The sequence below is a fragment of the Rhinolophus hipposideros genome (assembly GCF_964194185.1).
Source record: "Rhinolophus hipposideros genome assembly, chromosome: 14".
In the NCBI taxonomy this organism is placed as follows: domain Eukaryota; kingdom Metazoa; phylum Chordata; class Mammalia; order Chiroptera; family Rhinolophidae; genus Rhinolophus; species Rhinolophus hipposideros.
In genome coordinates, this window is record NC_138060.1 from 11,557,592 (window position 1) to 11,577,896 (window position 20,305).

The window sequence follows — 20,305 nt, forward strand, 5'->3', positions numbered from 1 at the left end:
TCTTATGCCATCCATTCCTTTCATCAGGTTTTCCCAGCTTGCTAGCGACATCATCCTACCCACATCACACATTTTAAAACCCTCCATAAGAAATTAGGCAAAATATTGCCTCGTAATTGTAACCAAAAAGCTTTTATTAAAAGCTTCATATAAAGAAGTAGCTATTTATTGTTCTAGAATCCCTGGAAATTCTAAGTGCAAAACTACCAATACACAGCTACTCTTGTGGAATAGACACCTGAATTAATATTATCAACACAATGGAGAAATCTTCATGTCACCAGAAATTTTTCCAATGTCAATGTCAAACTAGTGACTGGGCCTTGTTGGAAATTTGGGGGTACCAATCACTCCAATTCTCCTCTCAAATTTAACTGATAATTTGGGGAATAATAAAGAACCTGGTGAAGATATGAAGGTTTATTACTGGCAAGGGAGTCCCCGGTAACTCCAAAATATAGGCTTTGGGAATATGTTGACAGATACAATGTAACTTGGGTCTGAGCCCAAAGAGAGGATTCCACCTTCCTCTCTCTGAAGTTTAACCTTGAGAACTGCCTATGGAAAAAGATGAATCTATAGAGCATTCATTCATCCATTCATTTATCCAAGAAGTACGTGTTGAGTACCTACGATACGCACCATTCTAGGTACCTGGGACATAGCAGTGAACAAATCAGACAAAACCTCCCTGTCCTTATAAAGTAAATTATACAGTGTGTTAGATGGTGATAAGAGCTATAGAGAAAAATGAAGTCAGATAGGAGAGATGAGTTATGAGGGGTGGAAGTCAGAGAAGGCCTGAACAAGAATATGACATTTGAGCAAAGATATGAAGGGAGCGAGGGTATGGATCATTCAGCTATCTCGAGGAAGTGTTCTAAGCAGGTGTTCTAAGTGTTCTAAGCAGAAACAGCAAGTGCAAAGGTCCTGGGATGAGAGCAGACCTGGAGTGTTCAAGGAACAGCAAGAGGCCAGTGTGGCCACCATGAAGAGAGTACATGCATGGGAATATTCGTGAGTGAGAGAGAGAGTACTAGGAGATGAGGGTAGAGTAGTGGAGGGTCAATTCATATCGGGCCTAGCAGGCCTTGTCAGAACCTGGATTTTCCCTCTAAATGAAATGCAGTCACTGGCAGATTTTGAGCAAAGGAGTCATGTGACCTGACTTGTGCTAAACCAATTACTCTGGCTGCCATGTTGAGAATCAACTACAGAGAGTGAGGATGGAGGCAGACAGATCAGATAGGAGACAACGGAAATAATGCAGGAGAGAGATGAGCCCAACTAGATTCCAGGTAGTAGCACTAGAGGTGGGAGAAGGAGTCAAATTCTGGTATAATGTCCTGAAGGTAAAGCCAACAGAATTCCACTGGAAGGGGGTAGTGAGAAAAAGTGAGGAGGCTAAAAGGACCCCAACGTGGTGGGTGTGAGCAACTACAAAGATGAGCTCAGCTTCACAGAAGACTGGGAGAAAGACCAGGAATTCAGTGTTGGATATAATAAGCTTGGGATGTTTATTAAATATCCATGTGGAGAAGTCAAGAAAACTGTTAGATTATTCAGGTCTGCGTTTCAAAGGTGGAGCTCCAGCATGGAGGGAGGAATTTAGGACCATGAGCATATTCGTGATATTTAAGAGTGGACGCCACCACTGGGGAGAGGCTGTAGATAAAGAAAGGAAGAGATGCAAGGAGAGAATGCTGCAAGGAGGGGCAGGAGGAAGGAGCGAAGCAGCCCGACAGTTAGCAGCCGGGGAGGGAGGAGGATTATCAGGTGACCCGGAGCCCAGTGCAGAAGGCATTTCAAAGGAAACAGTGTCAAGTGCTGCTAATAGGTAGATGGATCTAATAAAATGAGGACTTTGAATTGATCACGGGATTCAGCACTGGTGACCTTGACAAGTAGGGCAGTATCCTGATTTGGGAGGGGAGAGGATGTTAAGGCAGAATAGGAGAGAGAGAGAGAGAGACCATCGGAACTCAAAGTGTGGTCCTAGGACCAGCACCATCTACAGCGTCCAGGAGCTTGTCGGAAATGCAGAGTCTCAGGCTCTCTGGCGGACATACTGAATCAGCAGCTGCATTTTAACAAGATGTCCGTGGGATTCATGTTTGAGTGGATTTAATTTGAGAAGCCCTGGTACATATTCCTCTTGTACTGTAAAGAGAAGAACAATAGGACAGTACCGGAAGGGAGATGTGGGGGTCAAGAGATATTTTTGTTGTTTGTTTGTTTTTGTTTGTTTGTTTGAAAGATGAGAAAAATAATAGTATATCAAAAGGCAGATGTTTGCCCAGCCAGCAGGCAGCCTGCATGATAATTCTGTCCCAGTGAGACAAAGACCGAGGCAGGCACCATGCTCTAAACACCTCTTTAACATCATGGCCCCACGCTGTAGCCCACTGGGTATCACACTTCCTGTCCTAGAGTTAGATAAATGGCTCCCCGCTCTCCAGCCCAAGGAGAAGCAGCAGAAACCGCCTTTCTCAAGGCTCAGTCCTGCCAAGAACATTGCAGCTCAGCTTAGTAGTTTTTATTCCCTTTTATTCAAGGATTGGAGGGTGGCCGTGCCTTCTTCAATGCAGTCAAAGAAGGAGACACCGTGATATTTGCCAGTGATGATGAGCAAGACCGCATCCTGTGGGTCCAGGCCATGTATCGGGCCACCGGGCAGTCACACAAGCCTGTGCCCCCGACCCAAGTCCAGAAACTCAACGCCAAGGGAGGGAATGTGCCTCAGCTGGACGCCCCCATCTCCCAATTTTGTAAGTAAATATGCCATTTGTTCAAAATAGGTCTGTAGAGTAATCTTCCAAAATGGAATTAGAAAATCTAGTTACATTACCATTAAAGATTCATAAATCATGTTTGCTGAAAAATAATAGTGGATTCAGGAGGGAAAAATCGGGACAAAAATGTTAGATGTAAGTAATTTTAAAGTGCAATACTTGACATTTCCCCCCCAGAACTAAACAAAGGGAAATATATTTTAGGTGGATTTTTATCTCTCTGTCTTAGTGACAGTTTGGAATTCACAGCCAAACATGTATTTGTTTGAGTTCTTCAAAAATAGTAAATAATATATGTCTTTGCTTCATTTCTTTCCATGAAAAGTAATTTAAAAATAGGGCTTGACTTATAATAAATTTAAATCTGCAACTTCGAGCCACTTAAAAATAAACGATGACATTATCACACGCAGTGGAAAAACAAAACAAGAAACCTATGGTACCTATAATCCAATTCTGAGCTAAAATACCAGGACCCAAAAAGGAAACTATCTCTTTAAACATCCCTAGTTAATATTCCAGTTTCTTCTCCTCTTACCTCTCCATCTGTTTTAATTCTCACCCCTTTGCCATATCTTCTTGCTTTCTATGATGGTTTTTATCTCCCAACCCTTCTGATGCACAGGGTAAGGTGAAATCCAGCATATATTTGGAGATGTTTATTAAAACAGAAGATGGCAACATCGGAAACAAAACACCAAATAAAGTCATTCATTTTAGTTACAAACCTTAACCATAAATAGAGATTTTTGCCTCACCCTGATTATAAAGTCGTTAGGGTTAACTCAGGAACAAGTCATTTTTAGCAATAATCATCATGATTCCTTACTTTAGCGTGGAACCCACTCATTTGGTCCAGTTCATTGAGCAGCTATTTAGGTGATAAGACACTGATGAGGAAAACAGGCCAGATCCCTTCTCTCCAGATACCTGAATCCTAGTGGGGAAGTTTAGATAGCAAACAAATCAACAAGTAAAAGGATAGTTTCAGACATTGAGACATACCATGAAGAGTATCCCGCCTTAGTGACTGAGTGAGGGGAGGGGATATTAGACAGATGATCTGAGCTTGAGACCGAATAATAGGGAGTCAGTCCCACAAGTATCTGTGGAATGAGAGCTGCAGCAGAAGGGAAGCAAGTATGGAGGCCCATAGCAGAAACCTGCCCTCTGGCACAGGGCTTGGACATAGTCGTTCCTCTGTTGCTCTTACACAAAATGTGCATATGGATAGAATAATTTTGCAGTGACAACAACTAAATGGAGGTAAATCCTCTTTCTGATGAAGTCCACTGCCATGTCCATTTCTGCCTAACAAGACCATGTTCTTAAGGCTTGTAACACCTTTGCTGATGGGGAAAAACTCTTTTTGGATGACAAATCCTATGAATTAGGTGTTCCCAGGAATTCGTCTCCCGTCAGTACTGATGGTTTCTTAAAGGAAAGTGTATTCCTTGTGGGACATTATAAATAATCACACAATCACTGTGGGTTTCCACACAAAAACCCTGAAAGAATAAGGAAGAAGTTGCGCAGGGAGTTGGGGGAAAAGGGAAGGCCCTTCCAACAGCTACCACCACCAAACTCCCCACTCTCTCCCTGGGACGCTCAGGTTTACTTGAGAGCAGTAAGAGGAAGGCAGTATCTCTTTCTAATGGTTTAGTTGTTGGTTGAGATAAAGCATACCCAATATTTCTTTAATTTTTTTAAAAAAACCTCTGTGATGGAATATTTTCTTTCATCTTGCCTGACAGACTCCTTTTTAATAAATGTGGAAACAACACCCCCTACCATATTCCTCTGAAACGGAGTTATCTGTGTATCAGGAAAAGAGTTTCCTAATTATAATCCCCATCCAAATCAATCTCATAATACATGTATCTCAGGTGATAGTTGGAAAATTATGGTCTTATTTCCAAATAATCTCCATTTCTGTTGAAGTCATTTCAGCTTACATTCAGTATCTGTGTTCTGGCATCTGCCCATTTTAAGAAATTAGTACTTGGTTTCTTATTAGCCTCACATTTTCCTCACTAGTATGGAAAAGAGGAAGGACATTCAGGAGTAAAATTAAATGGAGATGAGATAATGATTTGAAAAAGAAAATGACTGGTGGAAGTGGATGAAGAGGGATGGATATCCCTTCATGGAAATACATAGGGGCTCTTGATTTAGATGTCCCTCTATGAATAAGATTCATTAAGCTGTGAAATAAAGTGCTAGTTGTGAGGCATCAACTGGAGGATTCAATTGAGTACACATGAGCTTGATATATGTCACTACCCTAGTTGACATAAGGGACTTTTATTAGAGAGCATGTAAAGTCAACTAATTCATGCCTCTGGGATATATCAGTATCTGGTTGGTGGAGCCACCTTCTTCTCTATTGTCTCCTTAATCATTACCCAAGAATGGGGGTTCTCCAGAGAGTAAGGTCCTACCACACCTACCAGGTTCTATAAGAACAAGGCCATCACTTTCACCCATTCAGATTGTGCACTGTAGGAGGCATTTTTCACATAGACAAAAAGGTGAATGGCACCTATTGAGTTGTTCAGTGCCCAATCTGTACAACCGTACACTATGACCCTGTAATAAATGACAATCCTTACTCAGAGCTTGAATCCAATAATGTTGAACCCAATAATCCCATAGTTACTTTATTACCCAAACACAGAGCCTCAACACTGCTCCTGTCTATTGCTAGTTCAGGCACTTTCTAAAAACTGCCGCCAGAGTACCAGCAGTGAGGCATCTATTCCCATGATTTAGGAGCGGGCAGAGGAAACCAGTCAAGATTTAACCAACCTAACCTTCTGTACCTGATCCTTTGCAGTTACAGGTATATAAAACCCATGAGAAAGATAAAAAAAGGAACCAGGAATTTTATATTCTGTGGTGTTACTGAATAGTTATACATAACCAAAAAAAATGGCTGGAGGTGGGAGGGTATATAATAATACTTAGAGGAGTCTGCCACAGAATGGTGGTCATGTCACACTTACTTCACAGCTGCGCTGAATTTACTAAATTCAAACCATCACTGTGAAACAGATCAGTCAAAACACACAGTGTTCATTCTTAGGATGACGAGCTCATCCAGATTTGCCCACGACTTCCCGGTGTTAGTACTAAAGTCCTGTGCCCCCAGAAACCCTTCAGTCCTGGGCCAGCTGGGACAGATCGCTCACCTGGTACTACCAAGCAAGGTGATAGAAAAAGGAAAAAACAATCACAACATAGCAATAAATAGAAAATGTTGATCCCTCACTTACCTTTGGTTTCCTGTGTATACATTGATTTGCTTTAAAAGTCACATCTCAAAGTCTAAGTCCATCCCAGATTCTCTAACACAAAGAGTAAAAACAATCAAGTATTGCATTTTAAAAAGGTTTCCTTGACTTCCAAAAGGTAAGGGTCATTGTTAAATATGTCTTGCTGTACACATGTCATCAAATCCTGTTTTTGAATATTTGTTCAAAGCATTTGCCATTCTTGCAAGTGAAGAATTCTTAAGAACAACTGTCAGGGAGTTAACTTTGTATCGCTTTCTTCGTACTTCCACAGCAAAGGGAAGCTACAGAAAAAATGGGAGAGGACTTTTGGGTAGAGAAAAATAAACACTCCAGTCTTGTCATGTCGCTGTCTGTTCAAGGCAGACTTGAGAATGGAACATTTTACAGTTGGGGAAACGTGGGGGTAATTGTGAGTTTATTTGGGTCTTTCTAAATTCTGTTTAACAGCTTCTAGGTGCAGTTTTTATTTTTTGCAATTTTCAAACGCTTAATCTCAAAATGAAAAGACACGTCTAAGAAAGAGTGGAGTGGAGTATTTATCTGGAATTGTAAATACTGGAAAAAAATAGATCCTGCTATTCAATAGTTTGTATAAGACTCTACAATGATCTGGGGAGGGTTCCACCAAAACTTACAACATTTTTGTTCTTTTGTGGTTTTGTTGATGTGTGTTGTTGATTTAATTTTCCCCTTTTTTTGATTAAAACTTGAGAAAAATTAAGTAAGGGCCTAGCTATACAACTTTTTAAAACAACAACTGACAATTGTTCAATTTGTAAAGGCCAGTGTTGCTTACCTTGGAAATGATGGCCAAGTCTGTAGTTGAGTGTTGCCACAATTTATTATGCCACGTGGCCTCTCACTGAGACACCTGATCCCCTGTCCAATCTGTGTTAGAGGAACAGTCAAAAATCAGTACCTCGGAGTGGGCGGGGGAGTGGTATTTTAAGGTTCGCTATTTGGTCGATGATTATTTGATGTCTCACTTGCAATGAGTCTCATTTTAATGTCTGTTTCTCAACTAATAACTGTTAATCATATCATAGATTCCCAAAGTTGGGTGTCTTTGAGAATTGTTCTATTTTTGCTACCACTTGAACAGCCTTCAACAGTTAGGGGGTGGTCTTGGTTACTGTTGGTTTGGGGTGGGGGTTGATTTCGGTTTTCGTTTTGTTTTGTTTCCTTTAAGTTTTCTTGTTCAATCTTTGTTCGAACCCAAGAACTTTAGCTGCTAGGTTAGAACTCCTGTCTGCTTTCCTGAGCCTTGTTGCTAGTCTTTATGTTATTCTGGTTTGTTCCTTCTTACCCTGCTAACTTCTAGCCGGACTGAAGGGTAAGTGTTCCCCTATAGCTAGCACAGCTCAGATAATCAGACTAGATTATCTGACACCTGCAATGTGCTTCCTCCCTCTCCTTTAAATCTTCCTCATGTCTAGACTTTGTAGTAAGACTTTTCATGTTATTTTCCTGACCTTAGGTTTGAAATGTCAGCTTCCATACTGAAACTAGGATGCATGTGATATGTGCATAATTGCCTCCTCTCCTTGGCTTTCATATTGGCATCAAATGATCCTCTGAACAAAGCCAACTAGTAACATCTCATTTTTCTCATTCCAAGAACATTAATTAACATCACAACAAAGTGGCAAATAATGCTTTTGTTTCATGGAATTGACAGCTATCTGACTGCTTAATGCCTGAAAACAGATCATTTTGCACTCTGATAATGTATTGCTGTTTTTCCTTTCCCATTCCAAAGATTAGAATGATCAGTGTACCAATGATAAGGTAGCCATCAATAACCTTGACAAATAGATAGGTGGCGTAGGAAACCGAAATGTGTTAACTGAGCAAGACTTCAAGAAATTGTGAAATACAATTAATAAAGTAAATGCATTATTTGAACACTAAATAATTAATTCTCCCTGGATTGAGGGTGTGCTCTAAGGACGACCTGATGGAGGATTAATTTTGAAAGGACCGCAGTAGTACACGGGACGACCAGCCATGCACAAAAACAGGAAATGAAGCACACAGCTGAGTCCTTAATGTACCTTATTCATAAAAGCTGCAGATTCACAGTCACACAATTTCATGGAGCACTTTGCCCTCTGGTCTTGACTGTCTCTCTGCTATTCCCCCAAGGAAATGACAACAATAACTTCAACACCATTAGTATTTGTATTAATTTTTCTGAAAATACACCTGAAAGAGAAAAAAGAAACTGAAACTTAGGAAAATCTTTTCCTTCACAATTTGAGTTGTTAATAAAAGAGAGTATACAATCCCTTTATTCATATAGGAAAACTCTGACCACCAAAAAAATGTGTGGTGGACAGACTTGACATTAGAGGGAGCTAGAAAATTTGGTCAAGAGAGCAGGCAAATATGTACTTGAGTATTCTGAATGCTAATTTAGAAGTTGCAGGTCATATCATTTCTCCTGATCATTTAATAATAGTCCTTCTAATTCTTTTTGTTTCTTTTTTTAATTTGCTTTCTTTACCCCTTTCTTTCTTTTTTCTTTTGTTTTGCATAAATGTACCCCTGGCTAGCAGACAGATTTGATTTTTTTTTTTAACACTCCAAGCAGATACTTAATTTAACTTTACTTTCCTTTGAATGTCTGATGAGGCATTTAAAAAAGCTTACCATGGTATGTGAACTTAGTGGGAATTTAGGGTTTTGCTCTACTTTTTTTAAAGAATGAAAGGAAGGATGGATGAATAAATGACTGAATGAGTTGTGTTCTGCGTAAATTCACATGTATTTGCACCACAGTGCATTGCTATCCTAGTAGAAATAGTCATTTCCCTTAATTCTTTTCTATAGTGTTATCTCTCGAGATTTTTGCTATAGCTTCTTGATTGTCAACTTGCAGTTGCTACATTGCAGGAATGCAACATCAAAGAATTAATTCGATATTAACTTAATTTGCATGACCCAAAACCACCCTGGAAATCACTTTCCTTCTCATTGTAAAAATCAATGCTCTTTTAAAAGAATAGACTCCACAATCAGGCCCTAAATTTTCTAAACACCATGATATGTTCTAAATAGACTATATTACATGAAGGTTCATTTCTTTTTTAACTACTTCACACATATTTAATATATCATTCTTTAATCAGCTGAGTGTTTTCATGTCATGTAGTGATCTACACTAAAATACATTGTTAATTAGTCAACTATAGAAAATTTTTTTTTGCTCATGTTGCAGGGAATTTAAAAACATCAAGTACTCTGTAAATTAATTGAAAATGTAATAGTTACAGCAAGGAAAATTGCAAATCATGCATTTATTTATTTTGAGATCATTAACAAAATCTGTTATGATTTTTACTCAAAGCAGCTGTCTTATAAAGAATTATAAAAATTAACATTGCAATTTATATCACATGTTTATCCCCTTGGGTGCATTGCCATCGTAATTTTAAATTCAAGATTTCTGCAGAATTCATTGTGGCCCTTCATAGATTCCGAAGAAGCCACCCTCTCTTGGCCATGCAAGTTAGCTTGATTTAGTCAAAGGGACCATGAAGGAATTAAGTTGTTTCTCAAGGGCAGTCGGCATGGGAGGACCAGTCGTTTGCTTGCTGCTCAGAGCTCAGGAAGGGCACATCATCCCCTGGTTACTTGATCATGCCAAGAAAAACTCTTCTAGAAAAATCTGTAAACAGCCAGCTGCCATCAATCATTGTCATTTCTTTATTTCATGTTTTCTGATGAGGTTGACTACTGTCATTGTTCGTTATGTCCAAAGCATACATTCACTCTTGTACTGTCAAGCAGATATGACAAGTACACATTTTTCATATAAGAAAGATACAAAGTCACCTTTTAATTTGCAGTTTGGGTTCACAATGACTTTAGAGTTACATTAGCTATTCTCTTGCCTCTAGCATCCATCAGGAGTAACGACAGCCATAACCGTGCTCTAAATTCCAGTAATAAACAGCTACCTCTAGCTTATTGTAAAAGGAATTCCTTTTACAAAATAATTGCCTCTTTCAGACAATGTTATAACAGTACAATCATAATTATTTTTAACAGCAAAATTTCTTTTTCTCTAGCCTATAAAAAGTTCCAAAATGTAATATTACAAAATAAAGAGAGATTTGGCCTTTTGTCTTCATTCCCTTAGCTGTGGGAATAACAGGAAAATCTCAATAAAGTGAAACTGAAAGCCATACTTGGTAGACCTTACTGCAAACTTATCTAAAAAAAATTTTATATTTGAAATGAAGTCATATAAAGATGCTTGCTATTAAGATAAGAAATTATGAAAAATGTTATATATTTTTTCCATTGTGGGGGGAGAAGAAAAATAATATCAAATATGTCATGACTGAGAATATCAAACAAAATGATCGATTAAAGAACAACATAAATGATAGAGTGGCCAATTAGTGACATCACTTGAATTTTAATGAAGTAGATTAAATGAGAGTATAAAACCTACCTAATCATATCACTTTAGGAGCTGATATTTTCCCAACATTCCTTAAATGCCCAACCAAAATTGTTTCTGAGCAAACCTGTGGTAAAGGTTTTGGTTAGTTTCCACTTAAAAGTGTATCTATCTTCCAAAAGTCTGTGTGTCCATCAGCTTGCTTCTGTGTCATGGATACCATTGATAGTGTTTTAAGTTTCTTAATTTAGTTAGGTACCAATATCAGCTTTATGCAGCCAAGTTGAGTCTGAAATCAGTCTCCTATGCCCATATGATAAAGGACTTCAAAATCCTCATGCAATTAAACCCAGAAGTGAAACAAGTAGCATTATTTGGAAGATGTGTTGAATTTTGCTCTAGCTGCAGCACTTATATGGTTACATAGCCCATTTCAGTACATTTGGAGCCCTTACAGACCAAGTAGGACTTAGGAACTGTTCAGCCAGGTCTGAAAAAGGTAAAGGGCAAAGGTGGAAGTCAGTTTTCAAAATGCAGTAGTCAATCCTTGATTTCTAAATTTACAATGATAATAATAATAATTAATAATAATAAAGAGTATTGATATGCATCTCCCAAAGCAAGAGATAATCCAAACATCACTGGAGTTGTAAGCAGCCACTTCACCCTCCTAATTCTATTTTGCCCAGCCTAGTGTTAAAACTCATTTTCTTTCTCTTGACACGAGCCAAACATTAGCAAAGGAAGGGATCCCAAGGTGTCCTGAATTTAAGAATTAACTTTCCTACTTTGGCTCTGGGCTATTTTCCCCTTGCTAATGTCAACACTGGAGTTTCCCTTATCTTTAATCAACCCATTCCAATTGTTTGTAGGGGGAAAATGGAGTTGCAAGGAGCATTTATTTTTAAATGTTCAGCACTGTAGAAGAACAGACTGGGACAGTGCAAGAATGACTAGATGGTGTTGCTTGCGAAGCACCCACAAGTTCTTTGAAACAGAATTTGGAACAGCTGGACCACTGCAGTGTTTTATTTTAAAATAGACAACATATGTAATGCATATGGTCCTAGACATGTATGGAGACACAGGCAGACATTCTGAATGGTATCCAAAGACACCTGCACCTAGAATTCTGTTTCCTTCTAGAAGATTTTTTTCCCCTGAGAGCACATGTTCCCACTTTTGGATTTGCAAGATGCCATCTGAATCCCCATGTGTGTGACTCCTTAATAAAGTCAGTGGGAAGTTTCCTGGGGTGGAGGTGTCAGAGTAAGTCCCTTAATAAACACTTTCTAAGGACATGGCTCCTCTGGGAGCTGGCAAGGGAAGTAACAGGTCAGAAACTTGCCCTCAAGGAACATACTATTTACCAAGGGATTCGATTGGTGTGTGTGTGTTGCAACCACACAGAAATTGGAACATAACCTATCAAAAACTCAAAGATGGGACGTAGGAGTTGGTTATTAGCTGGGGCAGAGCAGAAGCATAAAACAGAGAGATTGGAAAGGACTCCCAGCTTCCTAGAAACAATATGGTTTAAGAAGCAACCTATAACTAACATTAGGTATAAACTAAAAGACATCCTTGGCTTTCTAAGTACATAAACTGGCTTCAAGAGCACCAAGAAGCCCGCACATTCCCTCCCAAGTAAGGTTTATTGAACACCTACCCTGTGCCAGGCACCCAGGTGCTTTCCAGCTACTTCTCCTCTTCAGACCCTCTCAACAGCCCTCTGAGAGTAGACCCAAACACTGTTCTCAGCTTACAAGTGAGGAAAATGAGATCAGAAATACTAATCAGCCTGCCTCACAGAGGCAGAGCTAGCCTCAGAGTTAGTCTTTCTGACCCCTAAGCCCACCCACTTAACCAACTGCTATCTTAGCACCAATAAATTTTTGCCACTGAATTTAGTATATCAACATTCCATGAAATCAAGAAATAGAAAATATTTGTTGAAAGAGTGAATTGACTTAGTTTGATTATATTATTTTCATTATAGTGACACTTGTATCAAGGGCCTGCTGTGGACTAAGTACTGTTGTAGATGCTGGGAATAGAGCAGAGGATAACAACAACAATTCCCTGCTTAGATGGAGCTTAAAAATCAGATCCCTTTCTTAGGAAGTACAAATTGGTTGTTAAAATGTAGTCATGGGGATGTAGGGTATAACATAAGGAATACAGTCAGTAATATAATAACTATGTATGGTGTCAGATGGGTACTAGATTTGTTGGGGTGATAGATGGGAGAGGGTGGGGGCAGGGTGAGAAAGGTAAAGGGATTAAGAAGTACAAATTGGTAGTAACAAAACAGTCATGGGGATATAAAGTAACGCACAGAGAATAGTCAATGAAATGATCATAATTATGCATAGTGCCAGGTGAGTACTAGGCTAATCAGGGGATCACTTCTTAAATTATATAAATGTCTAACCATATGCTGTACACCTGAAATTAATATAAAATAATATTGAATGTCAAAAAATAAATGATATGGAGAATTAAAAAAAAAAATCAGATCCCGTCCTCTCTGACACCTTAAAATAGCATTCCCGGCCTACCACTCCTCTTTCTTTATCGGAATATAATAAGCTCGATGAAACTCAAAGATTTCGTGAGAGCCAGCCACCCTTTTAAGCACTCTTGAGTTGTTGGAACCATTAAGATGATGAGCCTAATTCTGAGTAAATGATGATTTCGTGTAAGCAAAACCCAGAGGCTGCCCCTTTTACTTGCTGTAAATTCCCACTGCAGTAGTGAGCCTCATCCCACACATATAGAAGTGTGCAAGGGATCTTAAGGATGATTAAATGCCAGTAATAGCAGAAAGGGAACTGAAAGTTCAGCTCACTTTACACACCAGGAAATTGAGGCTCGGAGAGCTAACAACTCAGCCAGCATCCTACAGCTATTTAAAAACGGAGCTCAAATTAGAATCCAGACCTCCTAAATCAGGCCCAGCTTCATTCCACATGTGAACCCAGAAAGAGAGAGGAAAGAAAGGAAGAAGGGGAAATGAATTTTTATGTTGAGAGGGTTGCCTTCTGAAAAGGAAAACAGGCTAAAGCATGTATTTTCTTTAAAGCTGCTTTAAAACGTAAGTAAAACCAAAATTGTTCTTCAGATGTACTCTAAGCCAAGAATTAGCAGGGTGAAGATGGACTGTGATGGACCGGGGTGGGGCCGGGGAGGTAGAGAGTGGCTCCGTATCAGGTCTCTGAGAAGGAGCCAAGTTGCCTTTTCAGATCCATTTCCTGAGTGGGCAGCAAGGCAAAATAGATCATCACAAAGTTTTCAAGAGGTTTAACACAAAAAGGAAAGAGTAAGAGACTTGAAACATGTGCCATATTTTTAACAGCTACAAAAGAGCCCCCTTCTCTTTGCACTAAATGACCGGTTGCACCATCATAATTGAAGAGCAATAAAATAGCAGAGCCAAACTGGCAAAGTGAGTTCCCGGCCGATTTGTCGGCTTACAGCCTCTCCTGAGCAATCCGAGAGCAAGAAGGCCGTGCCAGCCAAATGCTGCATCTGTCTGGTAATGTGGGGAGGGCAGGGAGGCTTCTGATGGGGATGAAACAGGATAAACAATTCGTGTACCCACTGTTAGTTTTTCCTGAATGAAATTGACCCGGGACTGACAGGATGGAGATGAGAGGGCAGAATCTGTCCTGAGGGGTGCGTGGTGCAGGGTTGCCATTCTGCCAGGGGAGACCTAGAGTTGAAGTCCTCTCTCTCTCTCTCTCTCTCTCTCTCTCTCTCTCTCTCTCTCTCTCTCTCTCTCTCTCACACACACACACACACACACACACACACACACACAGGCATGCACCCTGAAAACAGCTAGCTTTTTCCCCAGCACCAACTTCCTGGCTACCTCTCTTACCAACCACCCTAAGTCAAAGAAGAAATGTAATTTAGAGACCAGACAAACAAACAAAGGAATCCTCCTAAATAAAGCATGTAACCTCAGATTGAAAGCACTTTCTCGAATACAAATCTGAGGCAATTAACACAGCAAAGAGCATTCTTTCAGACTCTCTCATATTTCTGCACATGTGATATCCCTTCTAAAAGCTTGTGTTTTATCATTCTCGTGGAACAATTTGGCTATTAAAACACACATCCTTCAACTTCCCTTCTGGAAACCGTTGCTTCTGTGTGTCTTGAGCATAAACAACACATCCTGTTCAAACACTGACCACTTGCTGCTTCTATGAAAAAAGACTGAAGATTTAAAAATGCTAATAATAAGAGGGTGTAAATCTAACAAACCATGCATTTAGGTTTAAATGAAACACACATTCACTAATGTTTGGAGGAATCATCTTCAAGTCACATTGCTAACATGACCCAAGTTTTCAACCATACCCCAAGCATGGGAAGGAAAAAAAAAAGAACACTGCCTGAGATGAAGGTCACATATGAAAATATTATCCAAACACCCTGTCAAGTCAAAAATTGATTTGCCCTGTGCCCTGACAGCTTTGCTGGTCCCTGGCAAGACCCCATGCTCCAGTATAATGTTACATGCAAGGGGTGAATAAACCCTTGCTTGAATTGATATAAGTTTTATTTCTCTTCAGTCTGCATATCAGGAGAGTGAGTAACTATGAGGTGGAGTGAGCTGACTCCTTTAATGTCTGGGACCGTCATTCCTACCTCTTCAGGATTTGCTTGAATTCTCTGAGTTGTTTTGCCAATTGAGGATAGAGTATTTCAGTTCCACATATTGAGATTAATTAGTTAGCCCTTAGGAGGTTTTGCCTACAGCCTTCACCCTGTAAGGAAAAGTGTGAATACATTGAGACTATTAATTCACAATAAATGGCAGATCATAGCCCTTGCTGAGTAAATTTGTTTCTCTTTCATAAGCTTTGCGAACTGAGGGAGCACACTATAAGACAACGTCCTTGGCTATCACAAACGAAATTCACATTTAACTTATTCTCCAGGTTTCAATGAAAAGCTTCTGTTATTATTATTTTTTTTAATTTTGGAGGGTGGGGACCCAAACCTTCTGTGAAACCAAATTGGCAATGGGAATTTGGAAGGGGAGGATACAAATATTGTCACTTTGCTGAAAATCAGCATAACCCTTTTCCAGATAATCCCAATAATTGTAGAGAATTGCTCTAGACATAACCACTGGAATGGCAGAATCTATTAAAAACCTAAAAAGCTAAATATAAATAGGCTTTTATAAGCAAAGACCCGATCTGCTTTCAGTGTTTGGTGAAACGCAGGCGAAGTTACGGTCGTGTGCTTAGCTTTTAAAGAACGACAGAAAAGCACTGGAGTTGTGATCATTTGATAAACATATTGATGCCAATATATGTTTGCCTAAATGCAACAAACTCACCAGTAAGTGATGCAAGTTGACAATGGGAGATAAAAAGACTATGTTGGGGATGATGGTGGGAGGCAACGGGAAACAGCTAGTGTTCGTAATGCCTAGTGAATTCCTGTGTATTTGAAATGTCAAAGAAAATGTGATGTATTTCTCTAAATTGTGTCTCTCTCTACATGTATAAATGAACAGATGCAGATAGAGCTCAAAAACATGGCATGGATGAATTTATCTCGTCCAACCCCTGTAACTTTGACCACGCTTCCCTCTTTGAGATGGTACAACGCCTTACTTTGGATCACAGACTTAATGATTCCTATTCTTGCCTGGCAAGTATATTCTTTGGTCTATGGCAATTTAAACATAATGACACGTTTTTTTAAATGAAATATTTTTCTACCTTGATGTTAGAAGCGCTTTTCTCTGTTACAGAGCCCCTTTAACAATTATATATGTGTTCTTGATTTCCTGAGTTGAGAATTTGTCTTACCAAAGAAAGAAGACAGAGCGGGAGGAAGTTATCTGTAGAGATGATCCAATTCCCCAGCCTCCCTATCTGAGCTTCCCCCTTTTCAGCTGCCACATGAGAAATATTCCCAAGAGGGTAGTCAAGTTTGGCATCTGCTTGCGTAGAACTTGTAAAAATCGCCTTGGTTTCTTAGACTTTGATATCTCCCTCCTTTCCCACCCCAGAGGATAAGACCCTGTGCTCCTGTCTCTGAAATGAATGTGTTCTTTTTCTTTATTTTTGAAAGATTAAAATGATTTGTAAATAATAAACTCCACTTTTCAGAAGCTAAACTGGTTTGGGTTTGTTTGAGTGGCTTTTTTTCTTCATAGTATTGGATACATTTTTCACCCTTTGGGGGAATTTTTTTGGCATTTAGACGTTTGGAAGTCCAGCTTTCCAGCAAGAGCATCAACATTTCTTGAAATCCTGTTTTTAGCCTAGATTTAAATCACTTAGGTTCAAGGGACTGCTATTATGTCTTCATTGGATTTCTGAAGCTGCATTTGGGGCTTTATACTATCAGAGTTAGAAGCCTAAAAAGGACTCAATTTACTTTCTTCTGCAAACCATAAATTGTTACTTCATTTCGTAAAGGTAAATGTTACTAATCCCACTTTATAGATGGGAAGGGTAAGGGGAAATGATGAAATGACTTTACGCGGAGGAAAAGCCTCATCCCTGACTCCAACTCCTAAGGTTAATATACCTGCCTTTTATTAATATTGCATATTAACTAAGGCTAACATGTTATTGATATTAACATAAATATAATGAAAATATGTTTCTTTCCTAAATGACATGGCTATATCCCAAATCCATTCTGACTAATTTTTATTTTAAATTTCTTCTTTTTCTGTACCAGAAGCCAAAGTATTTAAAATAGTAGATAAAATAGGCTTAAAAATCGAAGTAAGATTAAATGGAATAATTTATTAATCTGTGTCTTTAAAAGATTCATTGATTATCTCAGTTTGGAATCACTTTATCAGAAGAATCTGAACTCTGCCAAATGGGAAAGAAACACATCACTTTAACTTTAAAAAAAAAAAGCTTACCTTGCATTGCAAGGCAATTTTTCTCAAATGTGTTTCCTATGATTATGTGATTATTCATGTAATTATAAATCGCATTCATAAGACTTGTAAGAATATACCTCTGAACCTAAATCATTCCCTTTTATATATAATTTCTATTCTCTTGAGGAATTTTTTGAGGTGTATTATTTTCAAAGCTTTTTTCACATGATCTCTTTCTAAACAATTTTCTTTTTCACTAACAAAATCATCACTAAGGAGAATTGGTAAATGCTCTCTGAAAAATGAAACCAGAAATGAAATTTTAAAGCTTGCTTCCTATTAGTCATGTATAGGCTTAAAAATATGGTCCAAAATCCAAAATTAATTATGAATAGCATAAAATAGTTTCCTTCCCCATTTGTATACCTGTATCTATTAATCATCATCCCAAATTTTCAAAATAACAGTAATTAAAAGGACTTTATCTCTTGCCTCTCTATATTCCATTTTTTTATTATTACAATCTTTTTTTTCTGTTAGTTTTGGAGACCGACCAGCAGGGATACATAAATTTTTCTGTGTCTTCGACTGAGTTCCTAATTGATATTTCTTCAACTCTTTTCAAAGCAGCTATTTTGGCATCTACAAAAGACTTGGTGTCATCTGAGTCGTAGAAAATATATTTTAATCTTTCACAGCAGTGTTGTTTCTAAGATTTAGCATTTGGGGTAGCAGATGGAGTGGCAAAGAAGTTGCCTATAGGGGCAGCCCACTGCCTCAACTACTCTCCCGCCCTCTGCAGTAACTTATAATTTGAAATAGGAAAGATGCCGTCTTTCGTTGGATGTATTGCTGAGCTGAATGTTGTCAGTCGAAGATTCCCCAGATCATTAATACAAGCCGAGAGTGTGACAGGCCTCCCTCACTGCACTCGTGTGGCCTCTGCTTGCCCCCAAGTCACTTTCTCCTTTTGCCTTTTCTCTCCCAAGACAGAGCCGTATTCAGAAGATGACTCAGAGAAGACCCCCACATTAAATTTGTATTTTTAAAAATCCTAATTTCCCAGCTTAGAAAGTACCACCTAAATTGGTTTATTTCTTGCTTCAGAAAGGTGCCAAAACCAAAAAAAAAAAAAAAAATCATTTTATTTCCCACTTGGCCCAAGGGTGACCCTGAATAGCAAGTCACGTGGCCTTCCTGAGGGTTTATTTTCTTAAGTGCCTATGGAGGCAGCAATTTCTATCCCATCGTGCTTCCCAGTCTGCTCTGAATTGGAGATTTGTTCAGGTTCTCTTTTACAGCAGTTTCTTCTGGTCCTGCAGCAGCAAATAAATAAGAAGAAAACAAATAATTGCCAGAGGAAAAAGGAAATAAAACGCTAAACCAGGGCACGAGAAGTTCCTCTCGGTTTAATTGAACCATATCTGAAAACTTAGTCATGTTCTTCTCTTTGGAAATTATGTTATCATCTTCATTTCAAAATTAAATATTTTTTGGCTTCCAAAGTGAAAAGATTTATAAAGTCCTGGCATGTATATAGACGAATCCTAATATTTCTTAAGCCTTCAGAGTAGGACACACAGAAGACCTGGAGAGAGACAGAGCTGGGTTTGAGTCCTGCCTGTTTTGTATTATCTGTGAGCTACTTAACAGCTCTGATTTCCATTTCCTCATCTATGACCTGCAGATAAATCTGCCCTGTCTACCTCGTAAGGTTGCTGTGGGGCTCAACTGAAACTTTTGTGTCAAGTGTAAAGCACTCTACCAATTTAAGGCATTAATGGTGTTACTTTTTCTTAGCAGAACCAAGACTTTGCCCTGCCCCACTCCAATACTTTTTTAAGGTATACAGTTAAGTATTAGAATAGTGGGGGAAACTCCTCCTGGAATCATTCTGTCTGCTAATCCAGACTCTACCACATAGTAGCTCTAGGATACTAGGGAAATTCCATGTCTTCCCTGAGCTTAATTTTTTCATCCATCGAGCAAGGATAGCAGTACCCACCCCATAGGGCTGTTGTGAGGGTTGGACCTGGTGTGTGTTACCACAGTGGCTGTCAATTAACAAGCAGTCAGCAAGTGTTAACTCTGGCTACTTTTTAACCCCCTTTCTCCAGTCACCCCCAACTCTAGCAGCCCTCCCGAAACCACCAACCTATATTTAAAAGAAAGTCTCTCCTTTATTCCCCAAACAGGGCTGGTTCAGTCCTGGCCAGGTGTTTGTACTAGATGAGTACTGCGCACGAAACGGAGTCCGAGGCTGTCACCGACATCTCTGCTACCTCAGAGACTTGCTGGAACGGGCAGAAAATGGCGCCATGATCGACCCCACCCTCCTTCATTACAGCTTTGCCTTTTGTGCGTCCCACGTCCACGGGAACAGGTAAGCACCTGTCCGGAGGTCCTGCCAGTCTCATCATCTCTAACTTTCCCTGCATCCCCAATCCCTCGGTACGCGCGTGCACACACACACACACACACACACACACGTGTGCACACGCGCACACACCAGCCACACACACACAAAGAACACAAAGATCTAACTTAGTTTCTTCTCCTTTCAAGAGACTTAAAGAAAATGGCAAATGGGACTTTGAGAGGGGTCTCTGAAATTAGAGAAATCTAGGTTCCAATCACGGCTTCTCCATTTGCTAGCAATAACCTTGGATGGTAATGCAACCTTTGGTGCCACAGTTTTCTCAGCTGTAAACAGCGATGATAGTGTCCTCATGGGGCTATTGAGAGGATGCAAATGAATGCAAAGGGCTCAGCACAATGCCAGGAACATGGCAAGAGCTTAATAAATGTTTGCCTTTGTTGTTATTACCATTTGTTCCATCGCTGTTACCAACTGAGTGTCCGGCACTCTGGTGGACACTCAGCATATGTGGTGAACAAAAGCTAGACACCAAACAAAGGCAGGGATACA

At 39.4% G+C, this 20,305-nt stretch overlaps 1 protein-coding gene across 11 annotated transcripts in view; it reads left to right on the plus strand.

Annotated features, from left to right (window-relative positions):
* CADPS (calcium dependent secretion activator) overlaps positions 1 to 20,305 on the plus strand; it is a 459,417-nt gene that overhangs the window by 306,921 nt on the left and 132,191 nt on the right. For all 11 annotated transcript variants that reach the window (XM_081072041.1, XM_081072042.1, XM_081072040.1 and 8 more), the window contains exons 11-13: positions 2,556 to 2,768; positions 16,042 to 16,178; positions 19,572 to 19,759. In XM_081072041.1, coding sequence (XP_080928167.1) covers positions 2,556 to 2,768; positions 16,042 to 16,178; positions 19,572 to 19,759 — 538 coding nt within the window. The remainder of the gene's footprint in view (positions 1 to 2,555; positions 2,769 to 16,041; positions 16,179 to 19,571; positions 19,760 to 20,305) is intronic.